At 42.7% G+C, this 25,170-nt stretch overlaps 1 protein-coding gene across 1 annotated transcript in view; it reads right to left on the bottom strand.

Annotated features, from left to right (window-relative positions):
• Positions 1-25,170, bottom strand: part of abtb2b (ankyrin repeat and BTB (POZ) domain containing 2b) — a 125,085-nt gene that overhangs the window by 8,209 nt on the left and 91,706 nt on the right. The window contains exons 4-10 of the mRNA XM_060915090.1: positions 12,467-12,619; positions 11,776-11,941; positions 11,547-11,636; positions 8,904-9,005; positions 8,070-8,166; positions 5,873-6,008; positions 2,468-2,694 (exon numbers count right to left, since the gene is read on the bottom strand). Coding sequence (XP_060771073.1) covers positions 2,468-2,694; positions 5,873-6,008; positions 8,070-8,166; positions 8,904-9,005; positions 11,547-11,636; positions 11,776-11,941; positions 12,467-12,619 — 971 coding nt within the window. The remainder of the gene's footprint in view (positions 1-2,467; positions 2,695-5,872; positions 6,009-8,069; positions 8,167-8,903; positions 9,006-11,546; positions 11,637-11,775; positions 11,942-12,466; positions 12,620-25,170) is intronic.

Raw genomic sequence — 25,170 nt, 5'->3', positions numbered from 1 at the left:
GAAATACACTACACTACACAATTCGATGGTTCATATGCTGTAATATTATTATTCTATTCAGGTTGATTTTGTGCTCTTGCAAATATTTTGCTCATACACTCATCAGGAGCTCTGCTTTTAAGCAGTGTCAAAATATCTATATTTCCTCTTATACCACAGCCATTGGATTGGATTGGATTGGATTGGATTGGATTAACTTTAATAATCCCCAAAGGGGAAACTCAGTGCCACCATCAACATACAAGACACAACACAACATGAAGCAAGACATTAAAACAGGTACAGGACAGAAGATATAGCAGAGAGCAACATAGAGAAGCAGACCATGGCAATGGACCACCAACATGTGCAACATGCAAGGAAGAAAACAAGCATCAACAGTTAATGGCAATAGACCACCAACATGTGCAACACAGAACAGTATAAAAAGAACCATGCATACACATACATGCACATACACACATATGCCTAAGTATATTGCCTAAAATTAGATATTGTGCTGCAGATCATATAGCATGAACATCAAGCCATTAGCCAACAAGTAGATTTTATTAGTTAAAGAATGACACAACATAATTTTTTTATAACTTATACACATCCTTATATACTTATACATTTGATAGTTTGTTAGTTAGAACTGCTGTACTTTACAGCAGCTAGAAACAGTTGTTCCCTCAGCAGCCTCTCTTTATTTTTGTCTCGACATTAACAGGACCAAAAAAAAGCAACCTGTCGGATTACCAAGAAACAATACTTTCCCATGTCTGGAGATAGAAAGTTATACCCGTGCTGACAATGGCGACGCCTTCCAAAAAATGCTGACAGAAAACCTGACCATTTTAACAACTGCATTCTTGTGGCGCATCCAGCATTAAAGGCCTTATGTAAGCTGTTAATATAGGAACAATAACTTGTCAGAAATTACAAATGAATATAAATATTGTGATTGGAAGTACTGTTAAAGCTGCACTTATAAAAAAAAAAAATCTGTACCTTCTGACCAATAGGTATTGAGTAATCAACAGTGCTGTTTTAAAAATATAACACTGTTGTTGGGCAGCGATTAGTGAGACCTTAAAACTAAAATTAGATATTGTGCTGCAGATCATATAGCATGAACATCAAGTATCTGTGTGTATATATATATATATATATATATATATATATATATATATATATATATGGACATGAGTGTTTTACTGGGAAATACACCACTAGTATTTTTCATACGAGCTACACTACCGTTCAAAAGTTTGGGGTCACCCAGACAATTTTGTGTTTTCCATGAAAAGTCACACTTTTATTTACCACCATAAGTTGTAAAATGAATAGAAAATATAGTCAAGACATTTTTCTGGCCATTTTGAGCATTTAATCGACCCCACAAATGTGATGCTCCAGAAACTCAATCTGCTCAAAGGAAGGTCAGTTTTATAGCTTCTCTAAAGAGCTCAACTGTTTTCAGCTGTGCTAACATGATTGTACAAGGGTTTTCTAATCATCCATTAGCCTTCTGAGGCAATGAGCAAACACATTGTACCATTAGAACACTGGAGTGAGAGTTGCTGGAAATGGGCCTCTATACACCTATGGAGATATTGCACCAAAAACCACACATTTGCAGCTAGAATAGTCATTTACCACATTAGCAATGTATAGAGTGGATTTCTGATTAGTTTAAAGTGAGCTTCATTGAAAAGAACAGTGCTTTTCTTTCAAAAATAAGGACATTTCAAAGTGACCCCAAACTTTTGAACGGTAGTGTACATCCGGGACATGGAGAACCAAAGCTGTGACATAAATCTGTATGTGTCACTTGTGAGGAAATCGATGAATTGTTTTGATAAATTTGGCTACTTTTTATTTGTGAATGTGTCGATATAATAAAAAGAAAATCACACGTTGGCTTGAAGGTATGAAGTTTATCTTCTCGTGTTGAAAAACTTGCATTATGCATCCAAAATACATCGCAGATCTGAGTGACATATTTCACTCCGATGATGTCACTCCCAGTGTTTTCCCAGTGACTAGGCACGCGTTGTCAAAATGGCGAACCGGTTCAAAGTTAAAATTCTTTTGATAAACGTGCGTATTTTTTTTTGTGCATGTGTCTATATAATATAACATAAAGAACATTACACGGTGGTGTGAAGATATGAAGTTTATATTTTTCAACACGAGAAGATCTCACTTGTTCGTTTTGCTCACTCGTGAGTATATTCACCACTCGAAGATAAACTTCATATTTTCACACAACTGTGTAATATCATATATATTATGTATGTATTTATCTTATTGGCCATCCGTAAAAATAAATAATGAACACTCACTTCAATATATGATTTCAACCAAGAAATTAAACCACACAAAAGTTCATATTTGTAAATCCTGTAAAAAATTATATTCATTCACTTTTTTTTTTTTTTAAGTTAAAAAAATCAAAACAGGTCAAACATAAGGGCTTTACCAAGAGAGCGCAGCTCCATGGTGACGTCCAGGTAGCCGTGCTCAGCGCTGTAGAATGACGCCTCTTGTAGGGCCTTCATGCGGGCCTTACAGAGACGGGGCTGTCCTGCCTCGGAGGGCGCTGCCTCCTCCGCCACCCCCACCACCCCTTCTGCCAAGATCTCCTCCAGAGAGAGCACATCGTCCTTCACCTGCTGTGGCTGAGAGAGCAGCTTCCTCAGGACGTTCCTGTAGCCGAGAGAGGAAAGAAAAGTTAAAGGGTATATCACGGGTAAATTCAGGAGAAAGAGCAATGTAATTCTCCTATTTTATATTAAACTTTGGTCAAATATCTGTAACATTCTGCATTTTGTGCAATTTTTTTTTACCTTACGCAATACCAGAAAAATTCAGTTGAAATCAAGCCATTTGAGGCGAATTGGTCCGCCTCTGAAAAAACTTTGCATTTGGATTTCCCAGGAAACATTGATTTTCGTGACGTCGCGTGCGGGACGCCTCCCTCTGAATCCTACGTCAGCGCTGGTTTGTTTATGAGAAAACGACCTGGTGGTTTTCTGCAAATTTCTTCAACGTTATCGCGTAATTATTAAAATGGTTAACGGATGTATCGTAGGAGGGTGTAGCAACACCAATCTTGATGGGATTAGTACTCATCGTTTCTCAAAAGACTGGACAATGAGAGAGAAATGGGAGCGCTTGGTCTACACAGGCTGTGCACTGAAACCGTGCAAAGCTCACGCAGCCTGCTGGCGCTTCCGCAGGTAACGTCACGATTCTGGCTCCAGACTCCCTTGGGAATTTTCCAGACGCGTTTTGTTATTTTATTTTTTTCTGCTGTAGACAGATGGCCTTGTGCAAAATTACCCTTCTGGATGAGTGTGTAAAGGGACATACTTTCATATAAAAAAAAAGAAACTGGTCCAGAATATGCCCTTTAACCTGGAAACACTTACACGTCCCTCAGAGCCGCACTCATGGTGCGTTCATGTGCTATGGGAATTATGGTAAATACCAAACGCCGACATGGAAAGCACACATGAACGCCCCCTCTTGTGGTATTTTCCACTCGGCAACTCGTTGAAAATTTTGATACACGAGTTGCTGAGATGAGATGAACTTTAACCTTTTTAACATGGCGGCGAGCGGTACAAGACACTTGAATGGTAAGCATTGTATGCTACTAAAGGTTTTTTTTACTAGTACTAGTGGGTAGTTTTTGGTGTCTATGCAATGTTGCGTCATTAACAAGTGTAATATAATACGTTAGAAATCCGTTTCCTTTAAAAATGTGTTGTTATGGTTTGTTTTTACCTCTCCAGAGCAGACGCTATTGCTAACGATAGCTAACTAACTATTGCTAACTAGCAGTCCGCGTCCTTTGTCAACAACAACAAAAGCATGTGAACACAACACACTGGTAAATACCATTTCCCAACTGGAAAACATCATCTTCCCATAGCACATGAACGCAGCATCACTCCAGAGTGCACGTCTGTGAAGATCAGTTCAAATTAATTTGAATGTCTTTAAAGACAGCATCTTTATCTATTTAATAATATGAGCTATCTGGGTGTATTGTACTATTTCTGTTAGACAGTGTTGATATAACATTTGTGCACTGAAGGGAACAGGATAAAGCACGCTAGCAGTAAAAATAACATTTGTATTTGCAATTTAATTAGTAAGGTAAATACTGGATTATCATGTGCAGCCATTACACAGATTACTGAGTGAGCTCATACTGGATCTTGGGAACAGTAAGCGGTCACTGTCAACAAATCTACGAACAGGTGTGTACAGGTTTAAACAGGTAGCTTGTACATATTAGCTCACACAGGCAATCAGATTGGAAATGAGTCGTGTGTGTGTGTGTGTGTGTGTGTGTGTGTGTGTGTGTATCAGCTGCTGTAGTGAAGTAGGAGATAGGACAGTGTTACAGTATGGGTAAAGTGGCCATGTCCTGAATGATTTATACACATTAAAGTGCGTATGTTTGTTCACCAGCCTCTTAAAATGACTTTCAAGTCTCTGATTCAGTGACCTTCTGACTAAAAAGACTCACAACTTGGAGCAGGACCTAAAAGTTACCTCATCCAACTTTGATTATGAGGAGAAGAATCGACATTCAAGTTTCTTTAGTGCGTCAGATTTACGTCATAACCAAGTGTGCTCTGCCTTCTCTCCGTACTTGACATTAGTCAAGTCAAGTTTATTTCTATCGCGCTTTTAACAACAGACATTGTCGCAAGGCAGCTTTACAGAATTTGAATGACTTTAAACATGAGCTCGTATAGTGAAGGCTACATCAGGGGGCAGAGCTTTTTCTTACAAAGCCTTCCAAGTAATGTTCGGGAATCAGACACAGTCTCAGTGTTTAAGTCTAGGCTGAAAACATATCTGTTTAGTCAAGCCTTTTGTTAATGGTGTTTATGAGGTAAAGGAGTAGATCTGGAGGGTCCTCAGGCATAGAGGGCTTTGGTAAACTGGGATGCTGTCAGTCCCCCACTCGCTTGCTCACTCAAGTTTGTAGCCTTAGCCTTAGTTTATAGTTACAGCATCTAATGTACAGTAGATGAATATAGATGCAGATGAATAGATCGTGTCTGCAATAAAAATTCTGGTATTTCTACAGGTATCTAAATATTAGCACATAATCAGCTCATTATCGTTTCACTGTCCAAAAAGTTACATGCTGTCTGTCTCTGCTCTCACTTGTTGACATTTAATTTCCTACAGTTATGACCGCTCTTTCAGTATGTATTAGGAATACAGTATTTAGTTTGCGTGAGCAGCGCTGGTGCAAATTGTGACTCTCACTCAGGATCTTTCTACTTTCTTATTATTATGTTTTTTTAGGACGCTATTTCTCCTTCAGTTTCCAACTAATCACCAAATTTCACATGCAGAATACCTCTGGGCTGAATTACATTGCTATGACTTTTGGTGCTGATCTGGATCACTGATCCGGAATGATCCATTAAAAACGGGATTTTTTTCAATTATCAATTTTCATGATTTTTTTCAATCAGTTTTTTTTTTTTTTTAATTTTGTTTAGGGCAGCAGGGCACAACTTTTCCTCACTAAGCGTCATTCTCTATCTCTTACCATTCCAGATCTACAGAGTACGGTGACCAGACGTCCCGGTTTGTAACAGCTAGCGCAAATCACCGTGACTTTAGTCGTAGTCTCTATCTAGTTATTAACTGCTTTTGCTCATATGTGTAGGAGTACCAAAATGAGATCATTTTAAAATTTAAGCACTTGTGACTAAATCCATACTCTGGGAGGTCTGATGAATAGAGATTTCTCTCTGTAGGGGGTAAATCTACACAACTACATGAGTGTAATCATTTCCTTCTGTGTTGGGGGTACGTGCTGAATGTGTGTAAACTCCGTAAGGTGTACCTGTGGCCATGTGCAGCAGCATGACTAAAGCAGTTCATGTCCTCGTAAAGCGATGATGTCAGAGTGTTTCCTTCCCGGGCCCTCTGCAAGGGGTCAGCCCCCCGCGCCAACAACAAACTCACCATCTCATAATTACCTGCAAGAAGGAGAGGAGAAAACAGAAAGGGGAAAAAACATGGGAAGGAGAGACGTGGGTAAGAAAATATGATAAGTAAGTAAACTAGACTGCATTTCCGCAGAGAAAATGCAAAGTGTGCTTGCTGAGCTGTAGCAGAACAGCTATCATGCTAGCATATGCTAATGCCAACATGCTAACAACTAGCATGCTAACAGTTAGCATACTAACATGCTAAAAGCTAACATGTTAATGCTAACATGCTAATAGATAACATGCTAACAGCTAGCATTCTAACATGCTAATGATTAACATGCTATTTGTTAAAATTCTAACGCTTTAAGGCTAATATGCTGACAGCTATCATGTTAACAGCTAACAGGCTAACATGCTAATGGCTAGTATGTTAACTTTTAGCATGCTAACACGCTGAGGGTGACATGCTAACAGCTAACATGCTAACATTTAGCATGCTAACATGCTCAGGTGAACTCGCTAACCGCAAACATGCGAACTCTGCATGCAACCATGCTAATCCTAACATGTTAACAGCTCTCATGATAACATGCTAATGGTGAACATGCTAACAACTCGCGAGCTAACAGCAGGCATGATATCATAATGGGTAACATGCTAACAGCTAGCATGGTAACACGTGAATGCTTATATGCTAATTGCTATCATGTGTGCGTGTAAGTATTCCTAATAAAGTGGCCATTGAGTTGAAGTTGATTTGCTGTCAAAGTCTCAAATGAGCAGATCCTTGCCAAATGCATCATCACCTATGGGGGAAGGGAGGAATGACTCAGTCAAGCTTCCACTGATTAGCGGCAAAATGGAGAAAAAATGGATGGATGAAAGGCAAGACAAAGCCGAGTGCGGGTCAGAACCGATATCATGTGTGTGATGGTGATTTGGCCTGACGTGCCGTATGAAGTTTGGTGGATGTGTGGTGAAGCGTTACTGAGCAAAACTCCATTCATTTGAATGGGGCCAAAAATCCTATGGAGGTAAAAAGAGATGCGTGAAAACCCAGGAAAAGACGAGTGCAGGTTTCAGATGAGGGGATGGATCTGTGCAGGGACTTGGCCTGAGGCATCAAGTGAAGTTTCTTGAAGTTTGGTCACTTGGTTAAAAAAAAACTGATGGAGAGTGAAAGTTATTCTCCTGAAACACCATTCATTTTCAATGGGGCCAAAAATCAATGCAAGCCTATGGAGGAAAAAGGGATGAGCAAAAAAAAAAGGAAAAATATGAGTGCGGGTCAGAACCGATTGCATGTATGTGTCAGGGGAGTTGGCCTGAAGTATCACATGAGGTTTGGTGCATCTGCGATGGAGCGTGTCCGGGTAGGACGATTCGATTCATGAGTCCTATTCATTCTCTATGAGAAAAAAACAAAAGAAAAACGACAAGAACAAGAGAATGGGCACGTTGATCCAAAAGCTGTATACAAGCACATTACACCACTTCGGGCCAGACGTCTCAGAGTTGGAACGGTGTCTCTATCTTGAACGCCCTAGGAGGACGAGTGGATCCAAAAAACGTGTCGGAATAAGGCAGAATAAGTAAACTTAAGAAAAACAATAGTGTGTTTGCCTTTGGCAAGCACACTAATAAATAAATAGAGCGAGAAAGACAAATGGAAGGGAGGAAAGAAAAGATGGGATAGTTAAATATCTTAATTGCTCCTAAGAAAGTGTGTGGCACAGGCAGCTGTAGAGGGAGTGTGTGTGTACTGTGGTGTTTCTCATCAAGCAGCTATGTGTGGCCTCTCTGAAATCCTTACACAGAATGTCCCCCACACTTTAAAAAGTATCAGCCAGCCGCAAGCTCCGTCACCGCACCCTGTAAATATGTATGCCATGCAAACCCACACACTGTGCACACTCCTGACCCAATTCAGTCAGTGCCTGCTGCTTAATTCATTGTCAGGCTTCTGCGGGCTGCCACCATGAATCTATTTTCGGCCTCTCAGCAGTAGATGGGCTTCAGAGTGGCACACAGAGAGAGAGACCGAGGAATGTGCAAGGCGCAGGGCATGGCAAGGTGTGCCAATGTATAATGAGTCTGGGTACACACCTGCTGCTGAAGCCAGCTGGAGCGGAGTATCTGCACAGCTCTCCTGCCCATTACGCACTGCGGCTCCCTCCACATTGGCCCCGGCGTCCAGGAGGAGCTGACCAGACACACACGCATGTAAGAATGTACAAGAAAAGCAAAAGTAATTGAACAATCATCCAGAAGATCCACGTTTTCATGTTTTAACACTGCTTTTTAAAACACACCTCTCCCTATTCATGTGTATAATATTTATTATGCTATCCACATTCACTGGATATTTGCAATCACATGCTCTGATTGGCTACTCTACTACTTGGATATCAGCTCATATACCATGAGTAGAGAAAAACAAAATGGCGGAGCGTGTTGCTGAACCAACCGAGGACGAAATAAAAACTCGAAAACAAAACCCCCAAAATACAAAAAAAAAAGCAACAAAATATGTAATAAAAGTATTTGATGGTAAAAATACTTTTTTTATTTTTCAAGAATTATTATCCCAGCTGACTACAGGCGAAAGGCAGGGTACACCCTGGACAAGTCGCCAGGTCATCACAGGGCTGACACATAGACAACCATTCACACTCGCATTCTTATTATCGCATTTTTGCTACTGTCATTTCGCCGTTTTGTTTACATTCTAAGTGGAAATGATTTTGTCGGATGTTTTGTATAAAGTTTTTATTTATCGAATTTACAAAAAAAAATGCTCCGTTTCTCAAAATCCAGTGAATATGGATAGAATAAAACAGTTATTCCACTCAAACACACCTCGTCAGCTATCAGCTCATGTATGACTTGATTTCGTGGAATAACTGTTAATTATGCAAATTCTATGAAGAACAGGCTCACCTCTACCACAGAGATGTGTCCGTGCAGCACTGCGAACGTGAGCGCTGCCCAGTGGCGGCTGTCTGGGTGGACTGAGGGGTGTTTAGGCGAGCACACAGGCACCTAGCGGGAAAAAAAAAAAAATACAGCTTCAAGCACCGTGCTACATAAAGCAGCAGCAAGCAGTGAGTGATGATGAGCTGGGAATGCAAGCTCACTTTTAGGAACATGTATTTCTTGAAACTTCTAAAAATGCTATTTTTTTCAATTTCATTCAATATGTTTCCAATTACATTATGGAAATCTGATCCAACAAATGTCGATAAATAAGATTTTCACATTGAAGACATAGACAATATTTTCAGTCACTCAGCCCCTGAACTGACACAGTGCAGGACAAACTGCAGAAAAGCAAACCTTGAGTACAAAGTATTCTTCTTTCGGCTTCTCCCGTTAGGGGTCGCCACAGCAGATCATCATGATCTGCATATTTGATTTGGCATAAGAGGTTTTTTTTTTTTTTTACACTGGATGCCCTTCCTGATGCAATCCTCCCCAATCTATCCAAGCTTGGGACTGGCACTACATATGCACTGGCTTGTGCAACCTCAGTGGCTGGGTATGGAGCACTTGCATGTGACGTCACATCCGATCCAGATTGTAAACAGACGCCACCTTGTCGGTCAAACGCCATATTTCCACCTTCTACTTCTGCTTCTACTTCTACCTTTTCTTCTGGAAAACCCTACTATATACAATTCTACTACAACGTCAACTCCACTGAAAATCTATAAAACATAAGACGAGTGGAATCCTGTGTCCGAGTCCTTCCCTTTCAAGTGTGGGAAACCCATGATGCTCACATACACTTGACAGTAGGCTGCCATGGGACCCTGACAGGCGTGCAAAATGGATTACTGCTATCAGGTATACGATATATACAGTAATAGTGATAGACTACTGATACTTGATCTAACTGATAATATAAAATATTCAACCATAATAGTGGATATGGCGGCGCATGATGGGGATGCTGCGACTACAAGCTCTCCCTACCTGTGCACGTTTTTTATGTTTTTTGTGTGTATTTTTGCGTGTTGTTCGTCTATACTGGACTTCAATACCCACTACAACCGTATGGACTTACTGGACATTGGTTTCCAGCAGAAAATGACGGTTTGTAGCGATTTCCATCGCATGCACAACATTCCGGACGAGACAGCGAGGTCTCAATACTTAAGTGACTTACCCGTCCAATGAGGATTGTTATTTTCTTGTTTACAAGATGCCACATCTGAGGGCGGCTGACAAATCCTGAATTTCTGTAAAGGTAACTGTCCAGAGATTTATAAGCACGCACTGCTTCACCACTGAACAGCGAGGGAAAGTTAATGAGGTAATTATACACGTCTGGGTATTCCACCTCTGGCAGTTCAATATCCACTGACACGGTTGTGAAAACTCCGTCCGGTAAGCCATAAGGGTCACTAATCCGTAGGTCGTTTATTTTAGACATATATCTAGTTATCTGTTCATTAGAAAAATGAGCCATGTAGTCCTTCGGTTGAAATTTATCCTTTTTGTACATGAGTGCAGCAGTATTCAGCTGTGTTTTTTACCGACAAGATGGCGGCTGTTTACATTCCGGTCACGTGACTGCAAGAGGTCTATTTTACTTAAAACTCCACACAGAAAGGCCCCCCGCTGTTGGCCATGAGGTTCAAACCCAGAGCCAGCTTGTTGTGAGGCAACAGCACTAACCACTGCACCACTGCTTTAAAGCAAAGAATGAAGACTAGAATATTTCATTGTGTTCATAAATAATAAAGGCTCAAAAATTCATTTTGAATTTGTACAAATTGTTTTTGGAGAAGCCATGGCTTAATGGTTAGAGAAGCAGCTCTGGGACCAAAAGATTACCAGTTCAATTCCCTGGACCAGCAGGAATAGTTGAAGTTGCCTTAAGCAAGACACCGATCCCCAGGCTGCTCTGGGTATGTTGTACATCACTCTGGATAAGAGCATCTGCTAAATGCCATAATGTAACATTTTTGTTTTCTTTCAGGACACAATCTAATCTCATCTCATCTCAACTCATTACCTGTAGCCGCTTTATCCTGTTCTACAGGGTCGCAGGCAAGCTGGAGCCTATCCCAGCTGACTATGGGCGAAAGGCGGGGTACACCCTGGACAAGTCGCCAGGTCATCACAGGGCTGACACATAGACAACCATTCACACTCACATTCACACCTACGGTCAATTTAGAGTCACCAGTTAACCTAACCTGCATGTCTTTGGACTGTGGGGGAAACCGGAGCACCCGGAGGAAACCCACGCGGACACGGGGAGAACATGCAAACTCCGCACAGAAAGGCCCTCGCCGGCCCCGGGGCTCGAACCCAGGACCTTCTTGCTGTGAGGCAACAGCGCTAACCACTACACCACCGTGCCGCCTCAGGACACAATCCATGTAGAAAAACAGAGACCTGTTTTTTTTCTTTATCTCCCAAAAAAAAAAAAAACAACATATTGATGCAAACGTTTGCACTCAGCTGTAGCTCTGAAGTCTTTTAAAGGAGCAGTAACATTCCTGGCATGTAGTAAAACCATGTACTGGTCATGATGGCACAATCCAAGCGATCATCATCACTGAATACACTCACCGCTACATCTGGATTGGCTCCAGCGTCGATCAGCATCTGGACCAGTGCCTCGTCTCCAGCAGCGCAAGCATACATGAGCGGGGTCATGCCCTGCATCACACACACACAGCAGAAGGAGGACACCCGTATGAAATCAGACTCGAGGTACAGGTTGTCAAAGCTCAATATGAAGCACGTTTGAAACATAACTCTCTGAATAGAATGCCTATAAAGGTCTTGTGTGTAATACCTGATCGTCCATACTGTTGACTCCGTCTGGCCCCAGCAGCTCGATGGCCTGGCCTATTAGATCTGTGCGGCCACAGTTGAGCATGCGAAAACCCAGATCCAGCTGGAACTTATCAGTGGCGGCTTTGGCATCCAGCCGTTTGAAAGAACTGAAACAGCACTCTGGCCTGCAGAGAGAAGAAGACAGAAATGGAGGGTGGAGGGCGGGAGAGAGTGCACTGAGGTCACATGAAGATAATCTAAGTGAGAAAATATGAGGGGGAGTGAAAGAAGGACAGCATTTAAAACTAGATAAACTGGTTGAAGGGAGAGAAGGCGTAGGAGGTGGTTTTATGACCGGAATAAAAGTGCGTTTTTTTCTTAAGACGCTATAAATCATAAAAAAGCTAGGCCAAGGCCCTGACATCAGCCTGCGGTTTGAATCACTAGGCGGGTGTGGCATGTAAAGTCTGAGGGCTTTGCAGATGGTCTTTGTCCACTGATACAGTAATGAAGTAAGCACTAGAGCAGGAGTGAGCTCATATGTTGTGCTGTTCACCAATGTGGGTCTTTTCCACTGAGTTAAAGTGTGGCAATTTTACTACATCTGTTAAATGTTTATATGGGCATATTATAAGGAAAATCTTAGTCTAATGAGTCTGGGCTCAATTATTTGAAAGGTGAAATGCAGCGAGAGCAGGTGGAGCTCTTACTTTAGCAGTCGGGGTTCACAGTCGAGCCCTGGGAGGAGCTGCCGTGCTGTCTGTCGTACGTCATCGCTGTCCACTAACAGGCTGCGGCGGTGCTCTGCGTGCACGATGGCCACTCGCATCCACTCCATGAGGGGCGGCAGCAGGAGGAAAGGCCTGCGCAGGAGACACACATCACAGATAAACGCACTGGTATGATATCAATGACCTGCATGGATACAGAGCTCTTCCTCTTCCTTTCTTTGTGCAGGACAACAATTGTAGGCTCAGTGCTACACTCAAGGGTTCCTCAAAGGTCCTTTGGATGGGGCTCGACTTCCTCTTCATAGGGTCCTGTATTCCCCAAGACAAACTGAAGAAGGGTAAATAGAGCCTTTTTTCAGGAGTGAACTATGGACCCTGGAAAGATAGCTACATAACATTTCTTGATACAAACTAGTCTTTAAAGGTGTCTTCTTCCTCCTTGTCCAGCACTGCTGCCAGGTCAAGGTCCATGTGGACTCTACTGATCCACATGTAGCCTAGTTTTACACCGGATGCCCTTCCTGCCACAACCCTCGCATTTCTGGGCTTGAGGAAACAACCATTCACACACAATGGGCAATTTAGAGTAGCCAATTAGATGAACTGCATGTTTTTGGTCTATGGGGGAAACCGGAGCACCCGGAGGAAACCCACACAGACACGGGGAGAACATGCAAACTCCACACAGAAAGGCCCCCATCAGCCACTGAGCTCAAACCCAGAACCTACTTGCTGTGAGATGGCCATGCTAACCTCTACACCACCGTGACGCCCAGTCTTTAAAGGTGTAATTCGAAATTTTGGTGCGTCTGAGTTTTGAAACAGGCAGCACAGTGGTGTAGTGGCTAGCACTGTCGCCTCACAGCAAAAAGGTTCTGGGTTCAAGCCCAGTGGCTGACAGGGGTCTTTCTGTATGGAGTTTTCATGTTCTTCCGGTGTCTGTGTGGGTTTCCTCCGGGTGCTTCGGTTTCCCCCACAGTCCAAAGGCATGCTGTTAGTTTAATTGGTGGCTCTAAATTGACCGTGGGTGTGAATAGTTGTTTGTCTCTATGTGTCAGTCCTGCGATGACCTGGCGACTGGTCCAGGGTGTACCCTGCCTCTCGCCCATAGTCAGCTGGGATAGGCTCCAGCTTGCCCGCGACCCTGCACAGGATAAGAGGTTATGGATAATGGATGGATGAGTTTTGAAACTCAATTCAAACAAATACTGAACATCCAGTTTATTTAAAGAGTCTTCAGCTTGTCCCACAGAGGGAACTTTTAAAGGCTCTCTTCTGAACCCTACAGTGGTGCTTGAAAGTTTGTGAACCCTTTAGAATTTTCTATATTAATGCATAAATATGACCTAAAACATCATACAAGTCCTAAAAGTAGATAAAAAGAACCCAGTTAAACAAATGAGACAGAAATATTACATTTGGTCATTTATTTATTGAGGAAAATGATCCAATATTACATATCTGTGAGTGGCAAAAGTATGTGAACCTCTAGGATTAGCAGTTAATTTGGAGGTGAAATTAGAGTCAGGTGTTTTCAATCAATGGGATGACAATCAGGTGTGAGTGGGCACCCTGTTTTATTTAAAGAACAGGGATCTATCAAAGTCTGATCTTCACAACACGTGTTTGTGGAAGTGTATCATGGCACGAACAAAGGAGATTTCTGAGGACCTCAGAAAAAGCGTTGCTGATGCTCATCAGGCTGGAAAAGGTTACAAAACCATGTCTAAAGAGTTTGGACTCCACCAATCCACAGTCAGACATATTGTGTACAAATGGAGGAAATTCAAGACCATTGTTACCCTCCCCAGGAGTGGTCGACCAACAAAGATCACTCCAAGAGCAAGGCGTGTAATAGTTGGCGAGGTCACAAAGGATCCCAGGGTAAATTCTAAGCAACTGAAGGCCTTTCTCACATTGGCTAATGTTAATGTTCATGAGTCCACCATCAGGAGAACACTGAACAACAATGGTGTGCATGGCAGGGTTGCAAGGAGAAAGCCACTGCTCTCCAAAAAGAACATTGCTGCTCGTCTGCAGTTTGCTAAAGATCACGTGCACAAGCCAGAATGCTATTGGAAAAATGTTTTGTGGACAGATGAGACCAAAATAGAACTTTTTGGTTTAAATGAGAAGCGTTATGTTTGGAGAAAGGAAAACACTGCATTCCAGCATAAGAACCTTATCCCATCTGTGAAACATGGTGGTGGTAGTATCATGGTTTGGGCCTGTTTTGCTGCATCTGGGCCAGGACGGCTTGCCATCATTGATGGAACAATGAATTCTGAATTATACCAGCGAATTCTAAAGGAAAATGTCAGGACATCTGTTCATGAACTGAATCTCAAGAGAAGGTGGGTCATGCAGCAAGACAACGACCCTAAGCACACAAGTCGTTCTACCAAAGAATGGTTAAAGAAGAATAAAAGTTAATGTTTTGGAATGGCCAAGTCAAAGTCCTGACCTTAATCCAATCGAAATGTTGTTGAAGGACCTGAAGCGAGCAGTTCATGTGAGGAAACCCACCAACATCCCAGAGTTGAAGCTGTTCTGTACGGAGGAATGGGCTAAAATTCCTCCAAGCCGGTGTGCAGGACTGATCAACAGTTACCGCAAACGTTTAGTTGCAGTTATTGCTGCACAAGGGGGTCACACCAGATACTGAAAGCAAAGGTTCACATACTTTTGCCACTCACAGATATGTAATATTGGATCATTTTCCTCAATAAATAAATGATCAAGTATAATATTTTTCTCATTTGTTTAACTGGGTTCTCTTTATCTACTTTTAGGAGTTGTGTGAAAATCTGATGATGTTTTAGGTCATATTTATGCAGAAATATAGGAAATTCTAAAGGGTTCACAAACTTTCAAGCACCACTGTACAACAAAGGGTTTCCATTTTGGTCAAAGTTCAACCTGTTTGGACGAAGAGAAATCTACAAGGAGTCCTTGAGGAACCTTTTTTCATGACTGCATGTGTGGCCTAAGGTGCATAAGGTGAATGCTGGTGCCAGAATAAAGACACTTCCTCTTCTGATTAGCTGGAACATTTTTAGTTTAATTCCCCATGTACAGCCTTAAAGGAACAGTCCACCGTATTTCCATAATGAAATATGCTCTTACCTGAATTGAGACGAGCTGCTCCGTACCTATCCGAGCTTTGCGCGACCTCCCAGTTAGTCAGACGCAGTCCGACGTGCTGTCACTCCTGTTAGCAATGTAGCTAGGCTCAGCATGGCCAACGGTATTTTTTGGGGCTGTAGTTAGATGCGACCAAACTCTTCTGCATTTTTCCTGTTTACATAGGTTTATATGACCAGTGACATGAAACAAGTTCAGCTACACAAATTGAAACGTAGCGATTTTCTATGCTATGGAAAGTCCGCACTATAATGACAGGCGCACTAACACCTTCTGTGCGCTTCGGCAGCGCATTGATACGGAGCTCAGATATCAATGCGCTGTCGAAGCGCGCAGAAGGTGTTAGTACGCCTGTCATTATAGTGCGCACTTTCCATAGCATAGAAAATCGCTACGTTTCAATTTGTGTAACTGAACTTGTTTCATATCACTGGTCATATAAACCTATGTAAACAGGAAAAACGCAGAAGAGTTTGGTCGCATCTAACTACAGCCCCAAAAATACCATTGGCCATACTGAGCCTAGCTACATTGCTAACAGGAGTGACAGCACGTCGGACTGCGTCTGACTAACTGGGAGGTCGCGCAAAGCTCGGATAGGTACGGAGCAGCTCATCTCAATTCAGGTAAGAGCATATTTCATTATGGAAATACGGTGGACTGTTCCTTTAAGGTTAAATCTAGAACCCTTCATTCAGCCCAAATGGGGAAACAAAGCATTTCCCATTCATTCAGTCCACATGTAGCCGTCTCGCACAAAGAATACTGAATTATCCAAAGAACTTTTGTGGTATACAGAGTTTGGGTGCCACCACGACCACAGCTTCTCTTCTAAGCATATATTTTATTCAAGTTTCTGGAATGTGAGGAGAACCTTGCCAAAAATACAAAAAAAAAAAAAAATACTCTGACTTAAAAATCACTGACCGCACCTTTAATCTGTGTCTGGCCTGCCAGGCCATAGTGTTTAAAACTGGCCTCTATATACAGAGTCTGAATCCAGGCTTCAGCAGGATGGGTTTTATCTTTCAGCACTCTCGCACGTCCTGATACCTGCAGCTGCTACTGCTCACACTCATTTACTGCTCCTCATTTACACACACACACACACACACACACACACACACACACACACACACACACACACACACACAGAGAGACCATACGAATACACTCACCATGTGTGTGTCTTCTTTTAGGCACTCATGTCTAAATAAAACAGGACTTGACTCTAATAGTGGGTGCATTATGCTGAAAGAATGAGTGTGTAAACAGACTGTAAAGCCAGCAGCACAACTATTCAAGAGAAGTGATTTTAAATAGTGTCAGCGATGAAGAAAAGTTTGATGTGCAACATCATAACATGAGAATACGTGGAAATGGGGTCAAATAAAAGAACACCACAGGGAAGAAAACACTCCAGAAAAGTGTATACAATTGTGACATGTAGACACGATTAGAAAAACACAGTTTTATTTATATAATGGTTTTGCATGTGAAACTTTTATATGTGAAGTGTTTGAGTTTCTGTAGTAAAGCAGTGGCGTCTGTGTACCACCAGGGGGAGTCTGTGGCTATCGTACTTTCTTGAATATCATGAATATGCCTTACTCTCTTGCAAGTCGATATCCTTTTTGCTATTTTTGGATGATTTGTTCATTTTTATATAAAATTTACGATTGCAAAAGCTGCTGTTAATATGTTTTTGTGTTTGAATTTGATCTGAGATTTACAGGTTGTGCAGCTAGTTTTCCATTTACTGTAGAGTAACAGCAAGAATCTCTGGTGCCAAGCATCCATCTAGTGCTACCTTCAGTTTAGAAGGGTCCTTTACAATAACTTCAACTTTGAATTACGTGTAGTAAAGGCTCATAGCTTACTAAAAGCAGGATAGATAACTCAGTAGCCTGGCCACCCAGGACAAGCAAAAACGTTTACAGGCTACATTGTAGTGTTGTAGTCGAGTCACTAAACCTCGAGTCCGAGTCCAGTCTCGAGTCCCCAGTGTTCAAGTCCAAGTCATTAAAGAAAATTTCAAGTCGAGTCTGCTATTGAGGTATTTCACCTGACGTCACAGGGTCAGCTTGAAAAAAAAACGTGTTACAGACACCTAGAATAGATTAATTTGTCAGTAAGCACTCTATAAATAACCATGGTGTTTGCTTGTTGTGCTGCCACAACAGACAGGGACAGCGTGCAGGACGCTCCTTTTACCCGTTTCTAGTGATGGGAATTTCGGCTCTTTTTCGGGAGCCGGCTCTTTTGGCTCTTCTTACTATAAGCAGCCGGCTCTTTCGGCTCCCAAATGGCTCCTGAGATTTTATTTTTGATTTAATTGCTGCAATTAACTAGTTAATTACATTATTATTTATATTTTATCGATAGGATGTTTTCCATTTTATTTTTTAGTTTTTGTAGCCATTGTAAAGCTTTGTAAAGTATAGCAGTGTAACAATGTTCTAGCTATAGAAATAAAACTTACTTACCAATTAATAAATTATTTTCTCACAAACATAATGCGGCGGCACGGTGATGTAGTGGTTAGCGCTGTCGCCTCACAGCAAGAAGGTCCGGGTTCGAGCCCCGTGGCCGGCGAGGGCCTTTCTGTGCGGAGTTTGCATGTTCTCCCCGTGTCTGCGTGGGTTTCCTCCGGGTGCTCCGGTTTCCCCCACAGTCCAAAGACATGCAGGTTAGGTTAACTGGTGACTCTAAATTGACCGTAGGTGTGAATGTGAGTGTGAATGGTTGTCTGTGTCTATGTGTCAGCCCTGTGATGTCCTGGCGACTTGTCCAGGGTGTACCCCGCCTTTCGCCCGTAGTCAGCTGGGATAGGCTCCAGCTTGCCTGCGACCCTGTAGAACAGGATAAAGCGGCTACAGATAATGAGATGAGATGAGACAAACATAATGCAAAACTGTGTTATATTACCAATATAAAATACACAGCTGATTTTCCCCTCCTCAGGTGCCTCACAGACTCCTCTCCCCTGCGCTCTGCAGCTTTAAGCATTACACCAATTTTCGTATTTTCGCAGCTGTGAATGACATCAACCCCCCCAACCAAAAAAAGTAGGCGTACACCATGCTACTTTTTTTCCTTTGAATGGTAATAGACAACACAAAGACGCAATCGGACAGCAACTTTTTTTGTGAAAGTCTCTCTCTCTCTGAGGCACCTAATGACAAAAAACTAATTCGGCTCCCACCGAAGAGCCGGCTCCCGTCGTTCACTTCAAAGAGCCGGCTCTTTGAACCGGATCGTTCGCGACCGACACATCACTACCGGTTTCCTACTGACCCAGACAAGAGGGCCAAATGGATTGCAGCTGTGAAGAGACAGGATTGGGAGCCAACAGAGTACTCCAGACTTTACAGTGATCATTTCATTTCAGGTTAGTTTATCAGTTAACGCAATTTTGATAAAATATATAGCAAAAAGTAAATGGGTCAGTGTTTGTTAACCCATCTGAGCAGTGAAACAAGGCAGTGTTAATTTGTCTAGGGTTGCATGTAGCAGACATCAGACATAAAACGCAATAACAGAGGCTAGAAAGAAACGGGACACAGAAATAAATAAACAGGGCTCCATACCAAGGCTGGGTACAGTGTTTGTGATAAAAGACAGATCCAATTTAACACGAATCACAGCTTACTTTCTTGTTAAAATGTGCAAAGGTCTCCACCATCTCATACCGCCTTGCACTGAAGGACTTAAGGCCAATTTATGCTGACAACCCAGTCCTCGCAGACAGTGTCGCAGACAGTGTCTGCGTAGCCCCCCCACCTTCGCAGACGCTCTGCGCGCACCTCCCAAAAATTGTGACCACCGCAGAAGCCTCGCAGACAGCGCCGCAGACAAGAGGGCTCCGATTGGTCCACTCTACCCGCTGTACACGCACTTCCGCTTCCCTACTTTTCCGGTTTGTTTTGTTTTCACGACCGGCATTTTTAAAAACACGAGCAAAGATGGAGCAACACGAAGAGCGGTCGATTGAGGAAGTACGTACATCTATACGACTCCAGTTCTAGTCATTATAAAAAAAAAAGTTCTAGTCATTAAGTAACCGGAGGATAAACACTCCACTAACCACACCCACCAACTACTCCTAGCGACTTCACGCCCCCTTGCATTGTGACGGTGAATAACATTGCGCACGCCTATTACTCCCCGCTCAACGATAAATTACAACTGTCTGCGAAAAGCTATCTGCGAAAGCCTTGTCGCAAGAGCATGCAGAGGCCTTTAAGCGTGCCGTCCAAAATGGCTGCGTCACGTGACTTGGTCACGTGGGTGAAATACCTCAATTGATCCAAGTCGAGTTCGAGAACAAGACTCCAACTGCACCATTTGACGGTGACTGTTGCTGCCTTTTTGTGAAATCGTCTCTGCTACTGTGTTGGACTAACGTTACTGCTTGACTGCCCCGTTTTAGTTAATAGGCTACAGATAAAAAGCTTGTTCATCGCTCAGCAAGCCCCTCCCACTATCAACAGGGCCAATAACATGAGAGAGGGTTAACACTAGCTAGTTCATCGCTCAGCAAGCCCCACCCACTATCAACAGGGCCAATAACATGAGAGAGGGTTAACACTAGCTAGTTCATCGCTCAGCAAGCCCCGCTATCAACAGAGCAATGAACATAGCAGGTCACTTCCTTCTCTGGGTGGAGTCTTGCCAAATGACAAATGAAGTTCGAGGTCGTCCCCGTCGTCTCTTCGATAGTTTTTCTACATATGGAACACATAGCAGTGTATTTTTCCCACTGCACGAGAAGTCTGTATAAGCAAAGCGGACAGTCCTAGGAGCTTCTCTCCAGGCATTTTAGCACCATTAACGTTAGTTTGTTCCTGAACATGACATATGAACAAGTGAATGTGCATTCTCTTGCACGAAATTAGTATAAAAATGAATGTAGATATAAATACCTTATGCCAAATAATCATGGCATGTTACAAAAAAAATAGAAAAAGTCCAAGTCCTCATCTCCAATTTATGAGTCTGAATGCAGTTAATGCACGAGTCCGAGTCATCAGTGCTCAAGTCCAAGTCAAGTCACGAGTCCTTAAAATTAGGGCCCGTGTCGGACTCGAGTACTACAAGCCTGCTACATTGTAATTTGCAGTTGCCCAGAAAAAAAAACAAAAAACACCCTCAACCTTATTCCTTCAACCTGCTGCACTACACACATTGGTCAAGCTGATGGGAGAAAAGTTTCTATTTGGATTAATTAGTGTGCACAAATAACCGTGCATCTTTTCAGAACCTCACAGTTAAACGCATCTAGTACTAACTCACTATTTGGCCACTCTAACTTCTGTCAAAGTTTCTAGGGAAATTTGTCTTGTATTTAATTAACCTCGGGGGCGTCGTGGCTCAGGTGGATAAGGCGCCATACCATAAATCCGGGGACCCGGGTTCGGTTCCGACCCGAGGTCATTTCCCGAGCCCTCCCCGTCTCTCTCTCTCCCGCTCATTTCCTGTCTCTACGCTGTCCTATCCAAATAGAGGTGGAAAAAGCCCCCAAAAAATCTAAAAAAAAAAAATTGTGATAACCTTAATTGCCTTTTTGCACTACTGTGAATGCCACTGTTCAGCAAAAAGAGAAATCTATGTTGGCAGAATGAGGAATTGAAAATTGACTTAATTAAGAATTCTTAATAAAGATAAGAGTTTTATCATAGTTTGGATTATCATGGGCACATCGTTGGCAAAACATAAAATTCTTAATGCAGACTGTTGCCTTGAAATTTCAAGTATTCTCAACTATTTTTTTTACAGTGTGGGAAATTTAGAGTAGCCAGTTAAAGGAGAACTGAAGGCAATTTTTTTTATTATCAAAATTATATTTATCATTTTATTAAATATAGGAATGCATTTTTGATATTATGAGTGTTTGAAATATGCTATGAAATATATCAGTCCATATGTCAAAGCAATGGCGGTAAACAAGATTCGTTGAGACCTGTGTGAGACATGGTAGGACGGAAGTAAAACGTACAGCGGAAATCAAAGTGACCAACATCTGCCAGCGTTGTCAAAAGATGCGCGCCGCCCTCTTTCGAATGGTGATGTAATCAAGCCGGAAGTTTTGTCTGTTTTGATAGCAATCAGGAAAGTTTGAAGAAAGTAGGCAGTAATCGTCATTTAAACTCGTTTTTGTGCAATATTTCGTTTGGAAAACTTCATTTGGTGGAATAAATGTCTCACAAGATGCCAAGGACACCTGGCTGACACTTCACGTTTTGAAGTCTCGCGCAAGTCTTGTGAAGATCATGCGGATAAGTGACGCCTGCCGTGGACAAAATGAACTAAATTCAACATGGCTAAAAACCGAATAGGCCAATAAGTATAATATTTAATTGCAATTAGTTGCCGATACGAGTCACGATATAAGGTTACTAAAACCGAAAACGTAATTGAATAACACGTTAATTAAGAAATAACGCAAGTTTAAAAATGACTTCAGTTCTCCTTTAACCGAACTTTGGACTGTGGGGGAAACCAGAGCACCCAGAGGAAACCCACACCGACACAGGGAAAACATGCAAACTCCACACAGAAAGGCTCCCATCGGCCACTGGGCTCAAACCCAGAACCTTCTTGCTGTGAGGTAACAGTGCTAACCACTACACCACTGTGCCGCCCACTAGTGTTAACAAAGACTAAAGGCCTCTGCATGCTCTTGCGACAAGGCTTTCGCAGATAGCTTTTCGCAGACAGTTGTAATTTATCGTTGAGTGGGGAGTAATAGGCGTGCGCGATGTTATTCACCGCCACAACGCAAGGGGGCGCGAAGTCGCTAGGAGTAGTTGGTGGGTGTGGTTAGTGGAGTGTTTATCCTCCGGTTACTTATAATGACTAGAACTGGAGTCGTATAGATGTACGTACTTCCTCACTTCCTCGATCAACCGCTCTTCGTGCTGCTCCATCTTCGCTCGTGTTTTTAAAAATGGCGGTCGTGAAAACAAACCAAACCGGGGAAGTAGGGAAGCGGAAGTGCGTGTACAGCGGATGTAGAGTGGACCAATCAGAGCCCTCTTGTCTGCAACGCTGTCTGCGAGGCTTCTGCGGTGGTCACAATTTTGGGGAGGTGCGCGCAGAGCGTCTGCGAAGGTGGGGGGGCTACGCAGACACTATCTGCGACACTGTCTGCGAGGACTGCGTTGTCAGCATAAATTGGCCTTTAAACACTAACTTTTTCAGAACACCTCAACTTATAGTTAAAGTTGATTGAGTGACAGCCAATGATTTTTAGTGAAGGTACAAAACCAGTGTGCTCATTTGCATGATTTACTTATTTGTTTCCTTTAGTCTGTATTCAATCACGTCACTAGCTAACTAACTCGCCATTTGTTATTACATCATTTTAGCTATGAGTTTTTAGGCAGTCAGGTAGAATTCTGGGCAACCAAAACATGGGACTGGGCAGCACATTGGAGCTTTTGCTTGGCCAGTGGGCTAGCTAATGAATTTATGATTTACCCACTGCTGTAAAAAAGATCTCTTTTTAATCCAAAATGCTCATGGTGGAAGCAAATGTGTGCTAACTGAGCCTTATTTGCCGTATTATTCCTCACTGTTATAGCATGTTGAGTGAAGTATTTCCTTGTAATGTTTTATCCATCTCAGTGTTGAATCCCTTATCACCAGAGCTTTGTCCCACAGTAAAGATCTGGATCAAAACCTGCTGCTACACATCTGGCATCCTGCAGAGATCTCATACTCCACTGCTACTGAAAGCAGGATCAGGTGTGTTAGATTAGTGCTGGATCTGAAGCAACAGCAGTGATATATGATCAATGTCACTCTTCTCTCATCCTAACACAAATCATTAAAAAATAAAAATAAAAAGATCCAGTACTGTGCAAAAGTCTTAGGCACATGTAAAAAATGATGCAGACCAAAAATGGCTTAAAAAGAATGAAATTAAATATTTCAGCATTAAAAAAAATACTGTAAACAGCAGTAAGCCATAACAAATGAAACAAAGTCAATATTTGGTGTGAGACGACCCTTTGCTTAAAAAAAATCGTAATCTCAGGTACAATGAGTGCAGTTTTATAAGGAAATGAGCTGTAGGTTTTATTGAGCATCTTACAGAACCGGGCGGCACGGTGGTGTAGTGGTTAGCGCTGTTGCCTCACAGCAAGAAGGTCCGGGTTCGAGCCCCGTGGCCGGCGAAGGCCTTTCTGTGTGGAGTTTGCATGTTCTCCCCGTGTCCGCGTGGGTTTCCTCCGGGTGCTCCGGTTTCCCCCACAGTCCAAAGACATGTAGGTTAGGTTAACTGGTGACTCTAAGCCCATGTTTACATTAGACCGTATCAGCGGATCATCAGATTAACGTTTTTAAAACGATTCGCGTGCACACAGCAACACCAATACACGGATACGCTCGGCTCCGCAGGCATCCTGCGCTCCAAATCACTCCGCCCTGAACAGCGAGTGCCCTCTGGAGGGTGCACACTCCGGCCCTGCGCAGCTCACAGAGCGCGCGAGTGAAGTGCACAAGCTGTGATTCGGGACTGAGCCGCTGTGTGTGTGATCCCAGCGCAGATCACTTACCACTTGCAAGTGGAAGGATGGCAAGCCTAAAGACAATCATAACTACACAATGGGCAGTATTTGCATCAGTATTTGCAGTATTTTCATACTTTTATACTCTTTAATGAAAGGTGATACAAGGCGGAAGTCCGCGCCGTTTTTCAGCAGTCGCGTCACATGACCAACGCCAGTGAATCAGGAAGGTGGATGTCACAGTGACGTTGTCCAATGAGACGCCAGCTAGAGCTCAGCACAGCGTATCCGCGTATCTCAATGTTTACACAGCACCGGAGCTGACACGATCTGGATTGAATACGTGGACCCTGGCGGATTCCCGTTTCCCGGCGTTTCCAGGCGGTTTAATGTAAACGGACAGTGCATCCGCGAAGAAAATGAGACAGATACGGTCTAATGTAAACTTGGCCTAAATTGACCGTAGGTGTGAATGTGAGTGTGAATGGTTGTCTGTGTCTATGTGTCAGCCCTGTGATGACCTGGCGACTTGTCCAGGGTGTACCCCGCCTTTCGCCCGTAGTCAGCTGGGATAGGCTCCAGCTTGCCTGCGACCCTGTAGAACAGGATAAAGCGGCTAGAGATAATGAGATGAGATCTTACAGAACCAGCCACGGTTCTTCTGGACACTTTGTCACACTTGCTTCTTCATTTTGCACCAAAACCCAGTAGCCTTCCTTATGTTTTCTTTTTTTAATCTGAAAAGTGCTCTCTTATGTAATACGCTGCAAACTTTTTTTTTTCTGTAACATTTAATTCTGTGCTGGAAAACGAACATCTGGAACTCCTAAAGCGTTTTTGTACTGACTCGATAATGTAGAAGTCATAAAATAGAAATCTATAACAAAGTTTGTATGGAACAAAAATAGAGGGCCTAAGAGTTTTGCATATTACTGTATATTTAAAAAAAAGAAAAGAATGCAACGCTGCTTTGCTCTGAGGGAGAAGGCGTGACAACAGGGACACGGTAAAACCCTGGCAGCCCAC

This window comes from Neoarius graeffei, chromosome 2 (assembly GCF_027579695.1).
Source record: "Neoarius graeffei isolate fNeoGra1 chromosome 2, fNeoGra1.pri, whole genome shotgun sequence".
In the NCBI taxonomy this organism is placed as follows: Eukaryota; Metazoa; Chordata; class Actinopteri; order Siluriformes; family Ariidae; genus Neoarius; species Neoarius graeffei.
This window is presented reverse-complemented; position numbering and strand designations above follow the sequence as displayed.